This window comes from Canis aureus, chromosome 8 (assembly GCF_053574225.1).
Source record: "Canis aureus isolate CA01 chromosome 8, VMU_Caureus_v.1.0, whole genome shotgun sequence".
Taxonomy (NCBI): domain Eukaryota; kingdom Metazoa; phylum Chordata; class Mammalia; order Carnivora; family Canidae; genus Canis; species Canis aureus.
The window spans coordinates 48,839,252-48,859,117 of NC_135618.1; the positions used below are offsets into that span (position 1 = coordinate 48,839,252).

The 19,866-nt window shown below is 37.8% G+C and overlaps 1 protein-coding gene across 10 annotated transcripts in view; it reads left to right on the forward strand.

Moving 5' to 3' along the window:
• Nucleotides 1–19,866, forward strand: part of MRTFB (myocardin related transcription factor B) — a 210,150-nt gene that overhangs the window by 128,822 nt on the left and 61,462 nt on the right. For all 10 annotated transcript variants that reach the window (XM_077906690.1, XM_077906697.1, XM_077906688.1 and 7 more), the window contains 4 exons: nucleotides 11,332–11,397; nucleotides 13,687–13,742; nucleotides 14,865–14,940; nucleotides 18,972–19,133. In XM_077906690.1, the coding sequence (XP_077762816.1) occupies nucleotides 11,332–11,397; nucleotides 13,687–13,742; nucleotides 14,865–14,940; nucleotides 18,972–19,133 (360 nt within the window). The remainder of the gene's footprint in view (nucleotides 1–11,331; nucleotides 11,398–13,686; nucleotides 13,743–14,864; nucleotides 14,941–18,971; nucleotides 19,134–19,866) is intronic.

A 19,866-nucleotide genomic window follows, 5' to 3' on the forward strand; every position in this document is an offset into this window, starting at 1 on the left:
ATCAAGTGACCTCAAAAGAGTAGCATGTGCTTTCTATTCTGAGAAAAATTGGAGATAAATAATATTCCACAGTTTTTCTGTTTCATTGTCAATTATCCTTTTATTCAGAGAGCCTGCCTTAGGCCTTTACATTAAGACTTTTCAGTCTTTTATGCCACATACATCTTCCCATCTTAGAGGAATTAAGAGAGAACTCCTACCTGCCAGCACCTCTACCTAGAGCTGCACACTAAAATGCTGATGTGGTGGTGGTGGTGGAATATAGAACTTCTGATTGCCCCCACAGTAAGAATAATATTATGTTTTCTTGGAATCATACAGATTAAGAAATAGAGAAGTTTGGCTATGGAGCCAGCATGGTTCTACAGATTAAAAATCAATTGTCTCAAAGAAAGAAATCAAGTATTGTTTTAACCTCTTTACATTGCTGGTGATAAAACAGTTAAGTGGAAGATTTTGCTTTTGAAGTGCCTGTTGTTTGTGTTATACTTCCATTTATGCCTCACTGTGTACTTTATTTCCATCACTTTTTAATCAAACACTATTTTTAAAATGCGTATATGTAAAATATCTTTCTGTACGTCTGCCACAGACTAATGTCATCCCTGCCATTTTGTACTGGGCCCCCTGGCTTGACATCACGTTGTCATACCATGAGAAGCATACTTTAAATTCATTCCAACTTTTGACAAAAAGGAGAAGGGAATTTGTGTGAAGGTATGATCAGTTTAAAGAAACATGCCCCATTTTTAGCAGTCTGTTTCCATGGTAACAGAAGCAGCAGCCAACCATGGAGTTATCAAAGTGCCTGTAAATTTCCAAGGCTGAGTATTGAAAACATTGTTTTCCTGACCTCATACTGCAGATTAATTCAGGAAACCTATAGTATGTGAGCCTGGACTGTTAGCATTCTCATTTTTACTTCGTTTTTGCTTTTAATTCCTAATGGAGGGTAAATGGTACATTTTAGACTGTGACCTTCCCATCAAGTTTAGAATTCTGAAGTTTGTACCACCTGCCTCTTCCCACATCCCCCAACCCAGTAGACTTCATAAGGATACAGTAGGCTCTCCGGCACTGGAAAGAAAGGCAGTATTTCCTGTGTAGCCTAAGGCCTAACTTTTTCAAACACTAATTTATGTAGTTTTTTTAGTTAGCTTGATTTTGTCTCCCTTAATTAAGTGGAAAGTAATAGTATAAAAATTCCCAATCAGAAATGCTGTTTGCTGTTCATCATGTCAGAGGTGTAGATTTATGTGCACACTGTCTAACTCTGCTTTTGTTCCAGAAAGGAAGTGCCAGTAATGGAAGCTTGCTTCGTCAGGGCCGACCGCATGGCTGTTACAGGACAGACCACCATTTTATTTTGGGCTTTTCTGTGATCTATTTTGTAGAATCATTTAAAGAAGAACCTTATTTTATAATTGTCAAATTACACTCCAAGGTCTGTGATCTTTGGTTGCTCTTCTTTATCTTGTGTGAGAGTACTTACATGCTTTTTCTCTTCTTTAATGCTTCATGAATTTTACATTAATAGTAAGTGGAGATAAAAACAAATTAGTATCTGCCAGTTTTTCATGGTTTTCTTTACTCTTTTGCCCTTCACCTTCCCTTATTAATCTTCTTATACCCTTTAAAGCAACATAATTAGATTTTGTCTTCTGTTCTACCACCGACATTAATTCGAAAATACCCTGGGCTTCACATTCCTACAACAAAGTGAAATAGTCCTAGTTCTGCCCATGAGAAGCACTCACCCATAGAATATTCTTCTGTTGACTTATTCTTTGACATGATATTCTCCTTCCTCAGAAAATATAACTCTCTTATATACTCTAAGTATACCACGCAAAATTAAGTAAAACATATTTATTAAAAATTCTAGATTATGAGCATTTAGAAGATGCTAGAATATGGGGGTGTCATCTAGAAGGGGAAATACAGGCCAAAACAATCCCAACAAAACCTAGGATTCAGTGTGACAAGGAATATAAAATGTAGCTGTTACTATAGTCATCATACTCCTGAAAGACAAAGTCACCATTAGTGATTCATGGAATTATGGTGGTGGAGGGCTAGCCAGGGCTGGGGGAGAAATGCAAAATTTGATTATTGAGTTACTAGTTTCTTAGTCTCTTCTTCTTTTTAAAATTGAGGTAAAGTTGATATAACCCAAAATTAGCCATTTTAAAGTGAACAATTCAGAGTTCCAAAATATTTTCATCACTCCAAAGAAAATCCTGTATCCATTTAAGTAGTTACCCCCATGTACCCCACCTCCATCCCCAGTTCTGCTTGCCACTGATCTGAACTCAGTCTCTGCATTTACTGATTCTGGATATTTCACATACATGGAACCATCTACTGTGTGGCTTTTGTCTCTGGCATCTTCCACTGAGCATCATGTTTTCCAGGTTCATCCGTGTTGGAGCAGGTGTCCATGCTGCATTCCTTTTTTTATGGCTGAATAACGTTCCATTGTATGGACAGACCACAGTTTTTACCATTGATTTCTTGCGGACATTGGGACCGTTCCCACCTCCTGGTGATTGTGAATTAGTGCTGCTCTGCATGTGTGTGTGTGTGTGTGTGTGTGTGTGTGAGAGAGAGAGAGAGAGAGAAAGAGAAAGAGAAAGAGAGAGAGACCCTGTCTTCCATTCTTTTCAGTTCACCTAGAAGTGGAATTGCTGGGCTATGCCTCTTCTTCACTAAAACTTTGTATAATGAGCTTCAGGAAGAACTGCCAAATTGTTCTAAATTTGTATCGTGTGGTCTTTGATCAGAAGGATAAAGTTCAGAGCCAACGAGTGACTTGCCAGTTTCCCGACTGACTTCTGTCCCCCAAGCTGTTGCCATTATTAATTGGAGCATTTCAGTAACAAATAACTTTGTTTCTCTTTCCAAATTGCTCTTCCCAGTCTGCAGTGATTATGTCGAACCTCCCTCGCTGGCCTCAAATTGACTTTTCCTTCATTCCCCTCATGTTCAGCAAGTCGCCTTTCTTCTTCCTCCTTTGAAAAAATTAAAGCCGTCTTTGGGAAATCCCTGGACATCCCAGACCAAATCTAGGTATCTAGCTTTACCCATTCATCTTTACCCTCCTGTTGTGATAGAGGAAGTATCTCTTCACAAAAGCTCTCTTTGTGTGCTCTGAATCCTCTTTCCTTCCAGGGACCTGCTGCCTGTCCCTCTCCTGTGCATTCTCATTCAGAGTCCTTCATGATCATTCTCCCTCCTACCCTTCCTCCTCCTTCCTGTCTCTTGCTCTTCATCAGTTATGAACTTGCTTTTGTATGCTCCAGCTTGAAGTCCCACACCTCTCAAGCTCTCACCTTCTCTCCTACCCTTCAGGGCAACATTTTGAAAACATTGCTTCCGTTAACATCATTCACACCCTTGCCCCTTCTCTACTCTGTAACCTCAAGCAGGGGGAGCTGCAGAGGGAGAAGGAGAAGCAGGCTCCTCGCTGAGCAGCAAGCCCAATAGAGGACTCAATCCCAGGACCCTGGGATCATGACCTGAGCTGAAGGCAGACAATTAACCCAATGAGCCCCCCAAGCATCCCTCTAGTCTGACTTCCATCCATGACTCCAAGTAGTAGCTTCTTGTGCACTAAAACTGCAGTTGGTCATGACCCCCTTCTAGAAACACTTTCACACACACTCTTCAGCCTCCTCTTCCTTCATAGACCACTTCCTCTGACTTCCTTTGCTGGATCATCATCCCCTAGCTGACCCATATGTGGGCTTTTCATTGTTAACGTTCCTAGGCGCTGAGTTGCAGGCTTCTTTTGCCTTATCTTCGCTGAACTCTCATGCTTCAAATGCCAATAAGTGATAACTTTCTAATTTCACTCTCCTTCTAAGACCTACCTTCTGAAATCTGGACACACAGAGCCAGTTGACATCGATGCTACCAATTCACACATGTCCAAGACCAAGCTCCTGAACGGCAATTGTGCTCTTTGTCTTAGTAAATGGTCTAACCAGGTGCTTAAGCCCAGAAACCCAGGCATCATCTTTCTTGTCTCTTTCTTCTTGAAACACAACATCCAGTCTCTTACCATATACTGTTGATTTTATTCTAAATATATCTTAAATCTGTCTGTTACATCTCTCAGCTGTGTTGAAGGGGAAAAAAATGAGATGTCTTGTGCTTAAAGTTTCTACCCAGGAACATTAGAAAAATTCTACCAAGTTTATAAATAAATAGGAGCTTTGCAAGGGAAAGCTTAAGCAGGGCTTCTGACAACCACTATAAATGTCTCCACGTTTCAGTCAAAAACCTGCCCCATCACCCTCACTAATGCTTTTGATATTTTTTGGTTCCTCACTGCTTATTATTTATAACAAATTTCACTGTTATTTTGGCATGATATTTGCCATTAGTCTTGGGTGAGCACAAGTGATCTTTGTTTCTGAATTTAAAGTTACCTTAAAACATGTTGATGTACATTGTGGGGAATGGATGAACAGAATGGTACTCTCTTAACTCATAAGTGGGAATATAGATTGCTGAAACCATTTGGATTGCAAAGTGCCCCCATCAGAATTTTAAATGCATGTTCCATTATCATACATTTTATGTATATAATCATCATCATCATGGAAGGATACCAAAAAGTGAGGGTAATCATTGCAGAATTGTTTATAATAGCAAAAAAATCTGGAAATTTATATGTATATGATTGATATATCCATATGTTGGATACAGCCATTCATACAACCAATAAGAATGAGCTAGATATTACGGGTTTGTTCTTTTTTTTTTTTTTTTAAAGCAAATCAGCAAACTACATGAATAGTGTGATCTACCCCGTGTATCTCCTTTGCATATCTTATATTTAATATTGCTGGAATATTCACAAAACACCCTTTGGGGCCATAGAAGCTTCACAGTGGTTACGTTTGTGGAGAAGGACTAGAGGTGTGGAGTGGAATGGACTTTCACTTTTCTTTTTAATACCTTCTTTATATGTGTGCGTGTCTCTTTTATTTCAACAAATAAATAGAAAAAATTCTCATAAAACCTGAATTTTTAATAGAGGTATTGGTGGTATAGTGGTGTATTTCTGAGACCCAGGCCCAGAAGACTCCTCAGGATGTGGCTGCTTACCTTCTGACTACAAAATACCCATCCAAGCAAAGAGCTATAAGCATGTGAATCTTTGTTGAATTAAGTTTTTTTTAATCCTCCTGATAATGGGGGAGGACTGCATTTGTGGGGGCTGGAGGATATGTGGGAAATCTGTACTTCTGTCTTAGTTTTGCTCTAAGCCTAAAACTGCTTTAAAAAATAATAATAAAGTGAAAACATTCATGCAGTTTTATATTTAAAAAAAAAAAAAAACAGTGGTTACTTTTACCAAGCATCTGAAGTAATAGTGGTCATAATAACAGTATTGATGACCACCACCTATTCAAACATTTGTCTTTAAGGAGAAGGAAGAATTCATCTGTCTTTTGCTCTTTGAATATAAATTTTTTCAAGATTTCAAATTTTTTTTTAAAGATTTTATTTATTCATGAGAGACACAGAGAGAGAGAGGCAGAGGCACAGGCAGAGGGAGAAGCAGGCTCCATGCAGGGAGCCCGACGTGGGACTTGATCCTGGGCCTTCAGGATCACACCCTGGGCCAAAGGTGGCACTAAACCGCTGAGCCACCCAGGCTGCCCAAGTCTTCAAATTTTTTACCTTACCTGATTAAGCAAATGCAGGTATACATTTTACCGCTAAATTGCTGCTTTAATAAACGACTACAACCCAGCTTCAGTGAGGCCCTCAGACCTCAATGTCCAAAGATTTTATGTAGGGGGCAGTACTCCCCTATCTGTTCAAAAGATAATATGATAACATTGTCTCTTTTTATAGGCTCAGGCACCTAATTTAATGCAGTCTAAACAATACTTAATTAATTTTTGCCAAGTCCTTTCATTTTATTCTCTTTATTCAAACATCTATTTGAAAAAATTAAATTTAAAAACAGAAACCAGGGATCCCTGGGTGGCGCAGCGGTTTGGCGCCTGCCTTTGGCCCGGGGCGTGATCCTGGAGACCCGGGATCGAATCCCACGTCGGGCTCCCGGTGCATGGAGCCTGCTTCTCCCTCTGCCTGTGTCTCTGCCTCTCTCTCTCTCTCTGTGACTATCATGAATAAATAAATAAAATCTTTAAAAATAAATAAATAAATAAATAAATAAATAAATAAATAAATAAATAAATAAATAAAAATAAAAAAAATAAAAAATAAAAACAGAAACCAGGGCCTGTTTTTTGCATACTAGTGCCTTCAGAGTAGATACAGAATCAGTTCCAGAGTATTCTTTGGTTTTCCATCTTTGCTTTTGCCTCTGGTTTACCTGGCCTTCGCTTGACTGCTCAGGGTCTTGGGTTTTTCATCCCTGATGATTCTACAGTTTATTCTGCGTGATGTCCTGCAATTAAATAATATACATTGAGTCCTCAAACTTGCAGGCAGCTGCTCATCTCCCCTCCCCTTTGTAACCTACCCTCCTTCATACCCTGTAACTGAAACTAGCTATTTATAAAGAATTTCCAAGACCATGGCTGACTGCCACACCGCTTCCCAGAACAGGTCATTTCTGCCTTGTTTTTATAGTATACAGTCCTCAGATATCCCCTCACAAACCTTTTGCACCAAAACCGTGCTTTAAAATGTTGCATAATGTGGGTTTTTTTCCTTTAGAGTGAAAAAGCACTTTAATTAGCACTTTAGAGTGAAAAAGCACTTTAATTATTATACAAACACTTCAAATATTCTACGTATAGAAAAAATACACATATCACCTTGGTTCAAAAAGCAAATGAAAATTTTGAAGTGGGGTATCTTAAGTATTATATGAAAGACATTGCATTTTAGGTTGGGCTTGTTGTTTTTTTTTTCCTATAGGAAACTAATCCTGAAATTTTGTCTAAAGGCAGTTTAATCCATTTAAGAGGTTGGGTAAAGGAGCTAAAAATACTCTTTAATGTGTAGACGATTTGTGATGCTGAATAAGAGGGACATTTCATCCCTAACATTAGATAAGCTACCTTTCATTCTTTGGAATGGTGGTTAAAAATCCAATTTTTACATTTCTTATATCAAGAGCAAGTTGCAAACACTTTTGTTGACACAATATTGTTTTTATATGTTGTACCAAAGAATAACATGAAGTAAGATTTTCAAAATTGTATGTATTTTTTTCTCTGCTGAAATGTAAGAGGAAGCCATGAATGTTAGCCTTAAAAAGTATTAAAACACATCTACCTTGGAAATTCAATAATTAAATTTTTTTCTCTAAATTAAATGGATATAAAGTAGTATGTATCCATGTCCTCACACATCTGCTGTAATTTCAAAAGATGCTGGCTTGCACACAAAGCAACTAGTCCTACTACTTTATGGTCATCCTTATATGGACCACACAGGTACCCCTTCTTCTTCCTTCTGGGAATTAAGGGTTTAAACTCAACGATTTTAGACTTACAGACTTACTATGACCATGTGTTGGATTATTTTAGTTTCTCCATTTTTCAAAGGCAAAGACATTTAAAAATGTTCACATATGAGTGGTTGTAACATGAATTCTATTTCACTCTTATCATTACTATTCTTTGTTTTCTTAAAGGATATAGCCACTCACTGGCTGATTTGAACTATTTTCTTCCTCCTAGGAATTCTCTAGATTTACATGTTTTCTTATCTTTCATGTAGTATTTGCAAAATGACCACGGAGAACTCTCAGTTGTAGTCAATTCCCTAATAAGATGGAGGCCATGGTGTCAGCCCAATAGCTCAGTTGATCAACTCATCTCAGCACCGGGGAGAACGCTGTCAGGTTCAATTTCCAGACACAAGGCCAGTGCCCGGGACACTGGCTTCTTAGGCATCTGCTGTACGACCACCTGCCGCCAGCACAGGAAAGCACTGCCGGACCAGCGTCTAGTCTTCTGTTGGTGGCTATAGAAGTGCAGTCTCACCGACAGAATGTGTCAGGCTTTCCAGAGACCAACTGGTGTCTTGAGAATGACAACTACACAGCAAGCCCAGTGGTGGTCAGTGGTCTGGGCCTTCCCCATCTCCATGGGGACGGGAGCATGCAGTCTGCCAGCGGGGAAGATGGTCTCCATGCTCAACTCCTAAAGGCCCCAGAGAAACTCGAGAAAGCCTCTGGATCCCACAACCACGGACGACTCTTTGATGATTAACAAAATCGGGTCCCCTGCCCCCCTTCACTGTCCTGGCTACACACTGCCACATTCCACCAGCTCCAGTTGGCCAGTGTCGCAGGACAGTTATGCCGTCTGCACCCTTCAGACCGTGTCTTTCCTGGCCTGGATATGCTGCCTTCGAGGTGCAGATGTTGGTTGTCACTTACTGTACATTAACTGGTACACTGATTTGATGAGTGAGAAGCACTAAAAGGAAGTTTGATATTTCCTAGAATTGTGAGCCTGTAACCAATTTGTACTTTTTATAACTGGTGGTTCTTCTCAGAAGAGCTTCCATCAAGTTGTGAGTTACTGGTTATGTTTAATATGGGGAAATACAGTAATTGTGTTTTGATGCTGACCAAAAGTGGCAGTGTACCTGAGCCTCTCTCTCTATAGAGCATTGTGCCCAACACTCAGTATAATGTGTCTAGTGCCGCCCACTTGGAGCTAGAAGGGGAAAACTAAATCCAGCTGGGCAATCAGTCTTAACCACGTGACTAGTTACTTGCACCTCTGCCTCCTCTGCCATTCATGGTCTTGCTAATATCCTTGCTTCAAAACAAACCTTCCATTCACAGCTGCTGCTCCTGCTGCTCTTGGCCATGCACCCCATACCTGCACCTTGCAATTCTAACAGACCCCTCATAGGTGGGCTCTTAGCCAACCAGTGTGCCTGCACCAAGCTGCCCGCTGCACCTGCTTTGAGTAACACCATAGTGTGATGATGCTGCTTCTTGAGAAAATTCTATAGGCAATGAGGAGAGGAGTGATTGGGAAGATTATTCTCCTACCTACAAGCAGTATGACATAAGTCACGTTGTATTCCACACAGAAAACCAGATGGAAAACACAAGTGGTTTGTGTTTAACGTTTATTTTAATAATTGGTGACATGTGTTCATTTTGTGTGGTACCCTTGTGGGAGCACATACCTTTGCATGTCAGCATGAGAACGTGATTTCTAGTCCCAGATCTTGTAGCTGACAGAGCCACTATCACAGTGCATGAGGGCAGCTGACCAGGGTACAGTCAGGAGACGCTTCCAGGCTAACAAGCTGTTGTCATCACTGGTAGTTTGCAAATGAAGTTGTCGCAAATGTATCCGTCATTCCAAGATGCCATTCGCCCTAAAAATATGTATTGTGTTTGATACATTTGTCTCACAAGTATGGTGCTTTGTTTGTTTGTTTGTTTTAAACCAAAGAAGGGAGCTGTTGATGTTTTCATTATCCTTTCTATTTGACACCTTTCTTTGAGGATACTCCTGCTAGAGATGCATCAGCAGACATGGACCACCGTGATCCAGAAGGGTCAGCCTTTGAAGTGGAGAATGTTCTGACCCTTTTCTCCTCTCACTATTCTTCTTCTTGGGATTATACCTCTTGAATATGACCATCTCAAATTTAGACAAGCATTAGCTCTAGCATTTGTGGAAGAATGTTAGAGTATGCAGGCATTTGGCTGCTATCATATTCATGGGTCATCTCTTGGTTATTTTTGTTCCTAGTAAAGTACTGTGATGGGAACATACTATCCTCAATAAAGTAAGTTATCAGGGGAAAGATCTTCCTGTTAGAGCATAATTGATTCAAAGCGTCACAAACCATTTTAATGTGAGAAACGTGCATATATTTTTTGACCCACTAAATTTTTCTTTTGCTTTGTGTAATAGAATCTTAGGTCAGTTGCTTCAGTTCTAAAGGGGATATCAGTGATGCTCTGTGATCCTATGTCCACCAAAAGAAGCAAAACAACTTTTTTTTCAGTATTTAATAAAGGGTGACATTTATATCTAGCAATGAATAGGAAAATGTTTAAAAGCCATTCTACAGTCTAGACTATTTTGGAAGTATATCTAGGCTTGTGCTCTGCAGTCAGGTCAAAAAGCAAAAAGCAAGGATATAAGGATCGTAGGCCCTGCATCTTTAGGTCTTAGGGGTTTATTGTAAGTAGAAGCCATCATGTGCATTGCCTTTGAGCCTGGGTACAAGACTGGTCTGAAAAAAAACAAACAAACAAACAAACAAACAAGACCGGTCTGAGCTAGCCTCTTGTTCCAGCCATCACCCCCTTGCTAGAACATTCTCTCTTTCTTCAAGAAATACATGAAAGTAATTTTTTAAGGCATATTGGCGGCCTTTACTCAAACCCTTAAATGAGCCTAACCTTGGTTTTCATCTACAGATGAAACCATAAAAATCAAAATAGAAATTTAAATGTAAGGTAAACCAAGGAAAATATTTTTCAAAGCTCCTTCATGTATTCCTCTTTTGTGAAATAGGCTCATTTCCCAGATAAAAAAAATAGGTGATAAAAAAGGAAGCTGCTTGAGAAATCTAGGGGGGAAATTTATTCTTAATAAATGTGGCAAAGTGGATTTTCACATTTTTTTGATGTATTCTTCATTCTCTACAAGTTCTAATGATTGATTTATTCTTTTTTCATTAAAATGATATCAATTGATTTTGGTTTTTTGAGAATTCGCAGAATGAGACATGGTGTTATGTTTGTGCAAAGGTTATTAAACTTTAAGCTCTTAATTTAGAAATTTTCCTTTGGGTCATTAGTAATATCTCACAGGTCTAATTTTTATTATAAATTTGGCCTTCATTAAAGCTATTTAAAACTTGTTCCAGATGAAGCAAGTCTCTCCAAATAAGTCAATCTTAAAATAAATTTTTGTTATTAACTTGCTTTATTTAAAAAAAACTAATTAACGTCAAAGAATCTCACATTTCTATTTCTACCAATTAGATATTTTTATTAGCAAGTCTTAACTTGTAAGCCAACTATTTTAGTTTATTTGCTGAGTACTTTGTGATTGTATTGACACAATAAATATTTAGCTTTATCTATCAAATTAAGATCATTAACTACACAAACAAATATGCTAAAAGAACTTCAGAATTTACCAAACAGGTAGAAACTACAAACTGATTTTCTTTCTATCTATAAGTTTCTTTCTTTCTATAAGTTAAATGGTGCCAGGTAGTATCCTTACTCAATAAGAATAGAAGATGGTTTAATAAAGCTTAGCTTGTATCTCCTCTGGGACTTGATAAGTCGGATCCTACAGTTGCATATAAATTCCAATGGTGATTCTTTCCTTTTCACAGTGCTCCAGCTGAGGCTGCAGCAGAGGAGGACAAGAGAACAACTGGTGGACCAGGGCATCATGCCACGTAAGATTTAAGTGTCACTGTCCCCTCCAGTGTGATAGAACAAAATGCACATGTCCGACAAGAATCTGGATCACACTCTGCTCTGAGCTGTGTCCATTTAGTCAATAAACCATTACCAAATGACTTGTTAAGGAGAATCAGACATCAGCATTGCCATCCTAAGAGAATCATCTCAAATACAATTTGAAAACCAGATGTAGCTTAAAAGATAGTCCTGAATTCTGTATTACACACACAAAAAAAAACTGTGAAACTAGTTTAAGATCAGGTCTTCCTTTATGCATGAGCATTGGTTTTAATTTTGATATAACTGAAATCATCTCTACATAATATGTGCAGTGTTCCTTAGACTGGCAAAAGTAACATGTAAAGTAAAATTAATGTAATGTAAAGTAAATAATACATGTAAAGTAAAGTAAAATTAATTCAAAGCCTTGTTCTACTTTAATTTACTTAATTCAAATTAATTGTCTTTGTTACAATATAGTGTGGTCTATAATGAAGTGCATTTTAGTTATAGGACTAATAAGCATTCTATTTATAATCAAAAACTCTTTCTTGCCCAACTACAAATAATTTCCAAGTATCTTGAGGCCTCCTTCCTTAATTTTTTAGAGTTAATTAATTTTAGAATATTTGCCCATTGTCTTCTTACCTTTTACTCACTAAGTTTGGAGGTGATTTTATATTTAGAGGGAAAGACTGGTTGTTTGGGTGTTAGGATTATTTATATAGATGTTTATCTAAACATTGATTTCCCTAAAATGGCTTTAAAAGACTAAAGAAAATTACAAAATGTCTTCTGAATCATTGATATTACCTTTTTGGGGGGTTATAGAACAATTTTTCTCTGCAGTAGATATTTTTAAATCTAGTACTATGATAGACTCAAAGCTGGTTTGATGATCTGCCAGATTTCTCTACCACTACATTCCTGACTGACAATGAAACCAGTCAATCAAATAGTATCAAATTATGGTATTAAGGACACCACCGCTAAGCCAGCTCTACTCTGCTTTTGAGAGCTGTTCCCTGGTCAAACCTGTTTGGGCTGGGCTTCTGGGAATCTTTGGAGTGCTTCAAGTACCAGAGCTGAAAATAATTCTACCAAGAGCCAATGGGTCAAGTTTTGGAGATGACAGCCCAAGCAAGCATAACCTAAATCCCATCCACATTATCTGACTGCCCATAGTACACATATGCACAAAAGATTTTGCAAAGATAATTGATAGAAATACTGTGGTAAGTGATGTTTTAGCAGAACACTGCTTATCCTCACTCTGAGATTCTAGAATACTTAAAGAAGTAACAGTTAACATGTTAAAGAATCACTCTGTCTTTAGAGTGAGTTGCATTTTGATACAATAGAACATTAAACTTTCTAATTCAGAATTCTAGATTTAAATTCTACTTTGAAATAAATAAAATCTTTTAAAAAAAAAATATTTAAGGGCAGCCCGGGTGGCTCAGCGGTTTAGCGCCGCCTTCAGCCCAGGGCGTGATCCTGGAGACCCGGGATCAAGTCCCATGTCGGGCTCCCTGCATGGAGCCTGCTTCTCCCTCTGCCTGTGTCTCTGTCTCTCTCTCCTCTCTGTTTCTCATGACTAAATAAATAAAATCTTTAAAAAAAAAAAATTTAAATTCTACTTTGACCACAATCTAACTATAGACCTTCAAGAATTCATTTAACTGCTTTGAGTCTTTCATCTGCCCTGGGGCTAATACCTGCCTTGCAAGGTTGTTGTGATGATCAACAGTGATATAATTATGATTGACCACAGCATGTAGGGCTACGTGCATTGTGGGGTCTCAGTAAACAGTAACTCAGCTCTGCTAGACATGAAGTACAGAGTGCCCTCATGTTCAGGGTTCCATCACGCCTAGGTTAAATGTCCTCAGGACATTTGGTCTTCCCCACCCCCACCCCCACCTGCATCTTGTAGGGCCACTAAGAGCAAAGGCCTGTTAAGAAATCATCAAACAGTTCTCCTGGTGACCATAACTTGGCCCAAGTATTGGCTGCAACTGTCTGACCTAACATTTGCATTGTCATGTATACAACTCTATTTTAAATGTTCAATTGTTTTATCTGTGAATATGTAATTTTAATTCTAAAACATCTTAAGGTTTCAAATTTCGTAGATCTCCTAAGAGAACTAGTAATAAATGGAACTGTAGATGCAAACTCATAAGATTAAGAAGGAACATCAACATAATGTACCCTAACGTTTGACTGAAATATTAACGCCTCTATCTGTACTCCCAAAATGATTCCTGTTCTTCTCACAGCTTTGAAGAGCCCAGCTGCATTCCATGAGCAGATAAAAAGCTTGGAACGAGCCAGAGTAAGAAATTTCAGTTTCAAATGTTCTACTCCTCTGCTTCTTTTTTATTTTAAAGTACCTGTGGGCAAGTAGCAGTCTTACTCCTAAATATTGTCAATAAAGAAAATGCAGTATATTTTCATGACACATGACATGTAGAGTAATACATTCTAGGGTAGTTTTATCTTGAAGTTTTTAGAAAATGCATGATGTTCAACTTTTGTTCTTTTAAAACTTGTAACTAGTTTTGTACATAAAGGACAAATCATACTTCGCCTTGTTGCTTTTGGAACATACCAACAGTTTTTAGAATAATAACGGAGTAGTCTGCCATTTGTAACCACCCCCTCCCCCAGACCAACAGCCCAGTGATGTCCTGACTACCACATCTTTAGTTCATTTCTTTACTGAATCTGTGGTAGCTGTACATTTGACCAAGAATGTTGCTAGGTTCAGCTCTGTTTTATTTGAGAGGTCTCCATTCCTATTTGCATATTGGTTTTGTGTTTATTCTTTTTCTTTAAAAGGACCATTATGCACATTCATTCTTTTTGCTTTAGGGAAAACTTCTGTCATACAATGTGAAAATAAGAATGTTCCAAAAATTCCATAGGGATTTTCCCAGAATGCAATAATGATCTCTTAGAATCTTATACAATCTAAAACCATCTGAAAGCCTTATTGTTCTAGTTGAGAATTGTTTTGAATAAGAAAATATGATCAGGGATATGAATTCACTAACAAACATACATTAGGATTTTAAAGAAATTTGTAATTTAGGTGGATTTTTATCTGACCTAAAGTGTAGATGTTAGATACTTAAATGACCAGAATCCTATGTCTGTTCAAATTATCTTTTGCCTTTTCCAAGTTTTAAAATAAAAGTCTGGAAAGTGCTTACTTTATGCACTTCAGATCCCTGTGCAGTTTTGAAGGCTGCAATTTAAATTATGTGTTGGGTGATAGCTTTTCAAAGTACTAATTTCTACTCTTTCCTTCCCAAAATCATGACCAGAGAGCATACAATTCATTTAAATGGAGTACCTTGAGAGAAGAATGTAAAACCACAATAAGTCATAAACAATTTATGGTAAGACTTTTTCACTCTCTCTCTCTCTCTCTCTTTTTTTTTTTTTTTTTAAGACTGAAAACTTTTTGAAGCATAAGATTCGGAGCCGACCAGATCGTTCTGAACTTGTCAGGATGCACATTTTAGAAGGTAAAATTTTGATTTCTGCTTATTCTGTGTTTTCTTAAGAAAAGAATGAGAATTCCACCATTGCTGTTTATTTCCATTTTAATAACTTCTTACCCCACAGGCTGACATCCTCCAAATGGGATAGCAACTTGAAGACCCAAAACTAAAATGTTATATTAGATACATGGGGAAGATTTGATTCTCTAAATAACCCATTAATGGACTGACTCTTCCCCACCAGCTGGTGCCATAGATGTCTCTACCATGTTCTGGAGAAACATTTTTGGTCCAGAGGATTTCTTCATCAGTGAGGAACATATGCCCATTAAGTCATAAAGAGTACAGTGGCCATAAATCTAACCCTAGATTTTTCAGCCACCTGGACCCCGTTATGTCAACCTAGTACAGAGCTCACACTTACCATCTTCTGTTTGTTGTTACCTATCCACTACAGTCCCGGTGACCTGACCATTAACATAAACACCCATAGCCTCCCAGATTTTCTCAGTGGTCTAGCCTCATCACTTGTGAACCTGGTAAGGACAGTTCTATTCCATCTCTGGTGAGACATGTGGCTCAGGCTAGCATGGTTTTCTCTCTAAAGAGAGCATTCTTGAAAGCTGGTTTCCCCAACTTAAATTGCCAAGTTACATTTTGTTACTGTTTTGCTTCTCTAACTTGACTTATTGAGCAAGACTAGGAGCTTGACCCTGTGATAGTCTTGAGTGTGTTAAACCCTGAGATGATACAGAAAGAATCTGAAAACTTCTCAAAGATTGAGACTGTTCTCAAGTAGAAGGAATATTATATTCTTCTGGCCTAATGGTAAAGTTGTTTTAGAAATAGGTTGGTATTGGGCAACCTGGGTGGCTCAGCAGTTGAGCGCCTGCCTTCAGTCCAGGGTGTGATCCTGGAGACCCGGGATCGAGTTCCACGTCGGGTTCCCTGCATGGAGCCTGCTTCTCCCTGTGCCTGTGTCTCTGCCTCTCTCTCTCTCTCTCTCTCTCTCTCTCTGTGTCTCTGTGTCTCTCATGAATAAATAAAATCTTTAAAAAAAAAAAAAAGAAGAAATAGGTCGGTATTACAAAGTATTAGATTGTAGCTCAATATAAATAATATCCTAAGTATCAGACATGTCCAAAAATCTTTCAGAAGTAATATGATTGCCCTCATTTGAGGTGGTAATTCATTGGCCAGTGAGCTAGACACCAGAGACCCAACAAATGAGTCAAATGGATGCCTGCCTTCATGAAGCTTACATTCTAGTGGCGCAGACAGATAATAAACGGGCAAAACAAATGGATTACAGATCGTGAAAAGTACTCAGTGAGAGGCTGCTGTGATTAGGGACCAGGCACAGGCTGACACCACAGTAAGGATGTTGTAAAGAAATTCCAAGGATCAAGTTGGTATCTATAGCCCATAGTAGCTCCAAAGAATCTATGATTATAGGACTATCTTCATATCTGAGTGGGAGGTCAGAGGTAGATGTCTTTCACTACTTTCAGTTGTGTTCTCAGAAGCCCATTGGACTAAAAAAAACTTTCCAGAATAGTGGTAGGGTAGGAACAGCTACCCGCTGTCGGGGATAAATGAATCTTCAAGAGGCAAATGTACTGGTAAGTAACTGGGCAAATGGCTCCTTGTACACCTAAAAATATCGTGACCTTTACAGGACATTTTTGAAGGAACAATACTGTCTGTTTCAACTTGCCTTCTGATTGTAACAGCCTTTATTAATATTATTAAGACCAAATGCAAATACATTTAGCTATCAAAAGGAATATTTGCTTTTTTTTTTTTCAATTTTTTTTTTTTTTTTTTTATGTATTTATGATAGTCACAGAGAGAGAGAGAGAGGCAGAGACACAGGCAGAGGGAGAAGCAGGCTCCATGCACCGGGAGCCCGATGTGGGATTCGATCCCGGGTCTCCAGAATCGCGCCCTGGGCCAAAGGCAGGCGCCAAACCGCTGCGCCACCCAGGGATCCCTCATATTTGCTTTTTTTAAAAAAAAAGATAGACCAAAAAAAAAAAAAAAGATAGACCAACATTTCGAAACCTAACTATGTATATGAATGAACCATAAGTGATGTTTTTTGAACATCTGTTCTCAAGTTGGGATTTTTGAAGTAAGAAAGAATATATCATTTATAATTTAACAAATAACTTTAAACCACCCCCCAACTTATTTTAACATTTTCCCAGGTTTGATTGAATTGGATGTTTGGCAGGCAAAGTCTACATTATTTTTCTGAAGTTCAGCTAAAAATCCAGCCTCAGTGCCATGGAGATGAAGAGATGATAAGACCAAGAACAGAAACATAACAAAATGCCAGCCTCTCATTATTTACTTTTGGGATATTTTCATTCCAGACATATTCCTGATATCACTTGGATGTGTTGATAGGAGAGAGGAGAAAGGCAGAAGCCTGTCCTACCTGGATCTTAACAATACATTTAAACATCAACCTGAGAGTGATCTACATGATCATCATCTTTCTTGCATAAACCACAACTGTCCTACATCATCTACAATTTCGATTGAGGGTGGAAAAAACAACATAAAGACACTTGAAAAGCAATCTAAGTTGAAAAATCTTAGATTTTATCATTTTCCCAGATATTTTAGTTGTTAGTAAGCCCTAATTTGACAGTGATTTATTTTTTAATTTTTTATTTTGACAGTGATATATTTTTTAATGACTCACCTTTATCAAGTCATTCCAAAGCATTTAATCTAGGTTCCCAAGAAATAATTTTATTTTTGAAGGTTGTCATTTTCCTATAACATTTAGTTAAATTATGTGTTGACATCACATATGAATTGATATGAACTGTTGTGTGGACAATCAAGGTTGACTTTTGGTAAGCATATAATTCACCTGGTGGACAGAGAAGTATTCAGATGTGCTGGAGAGTAGTTTATGGGTCATGGGCTTTCAGCGAGCTTTGGGCTTCAGTCAGAACATTTTACCTCCCAAAAAAAAGAACATTAGTGATCCTGAGATTTTTTATAGGGACTTTCATTAAAAGACCTTCTCTACCATATAATTTAAGAGGCAACTCGGAATTTTGAGTTAATACCTCACCATTATTTTAATCAATAATAAACATTATTGAGAACAATTGTGATAAAATGTTAAGGAGAGATACCAGAAATGCAAATCATTGACAGAATTACCCAAATGAACAAATTATGATATTTATGTTAGCTTCGCATTTGTTGTACAACTGCATTTGTAAGTAGATGAGTTGAGGCTCTTTATGACCATTGGTTACTCTGTAATTGAATGTTCCAAGGTTATATATTCAGAAATAAACACAGAGGGATGCCTGGGTGACTCAGTGGTTGAACATCTGTCTGCCTTTCCCTCAGGGCATGATCCTAGGGTCCTGGGATCAAGTCCCACATCGGGCTCCCGCAGGGAGCCTGCTTCTCCCTCTGCCTATGTCTCTGCCTCTCTCTGTCTCTCTCATAAATAAATAAATAAAATCTCAAAAAAAAAAAGAAACACATTCTTAATGTGTTTAAGAAGTCTTAATGAAGACTGACTGTGAGACACACAGGGATCAATTTAAGAATATGATCTGTAGCTCTTCCCACTGACTCTTTCAGAGAAGCTTATAATCTAAGTAAGATCTAGTACCTCCATTTCTAGGAATTGACTTTCCAGTGCAAATCTAAAACTGTATACTTCTTGAGCCCCGGACCACATTCTCTTTTTCATCCTCCGTATCTCCAATACCTAATAAATGTGAGTGTGAACCTCCTACCATAAATGAACCATAGCAGTACCCCAGTTTTTGGCTTGAGTTCATGTTAATTTGACTCTGAGGGCATTGTATAGACAATACAAAATATCGAGGCCTAAAAATGTATAAATGTTGTACTAGAGCATTCTTAAACGGTCATTTTTCTTTCCTTAAATACATTGAGAACACATAAATATGCTTAAACCAGTTTCAATTAAATTAAATTCAGTCGGCCTGACATAACATTATGGAATAGAGTAATTCAAGTAATGGTTAAAAATGTGTTTTCTCTTTTAGAGACATTTGCAGAGCCATCCCTGCAGGCCACTCAGATGAAATTGAAAAGAGCTCGACTAGCTGATGATCTGAATGAGAAGATTGCTCAGAGACCTGGTCCTATGGAGCTAGTAGAGAAAAACATCCTTCCTGTGGACTCCAGTGTTAAGGAAGCAATTATAGGCAAGATGCAAAAATTTACTATTTTCTGGGAGAAAGAGAAACTTGGAAGTTTAAAACAAATTTAATTTAAAAAGCCAGCACCAATCATGAGTGTTGTTTTCTGAGTGAAGTAGCAATTGGTTAACACTTAAACCAGTTCCCATTATTATTGTTGTTGTTTTATATATTCTAAGACTAGCATCTGTTACCACTCAACACAGAGCTTCCTCTTGTCATGTCTGAGGTTGATGTATTAGTTTCTGATTTCATTATGGTGCTTTCTGAGTTAACTTGACTACATTATACTGTTTAATTTCTCTTGTGTTAAGAGTTTTAGAGACTTTTCATTATTTTGTTTACTTAAAGGAAAGATAAGTAGCTTGTTCAATGTTAGTTCAGCAAAGTAAACAGCACATGAGTACAGATATATTTAATAAGAATGGTAATATCTCTCCATTTTATCCTGGTCTTATCATACTTTGTTACAAATGTTTCCATTCCCCACTTCCCCCACACATACATTTTTTTTTCTGGCATAAGTTTTAGCAGAAAAAAAAAAATCGGGAATAATACCACTTAATTGGCAAGCAATTTTGACAAATTAACATCCTACTATAAAAACTATTACAGTTTCCATTACTCTGGGGGCTTCTTATTATAATATATTATATATTAACCAATAATATTATATAATAACCAATAATACTAATGCAAGAAGATTTTGCATTATTATGCATTTAATTCTTAGGCAATT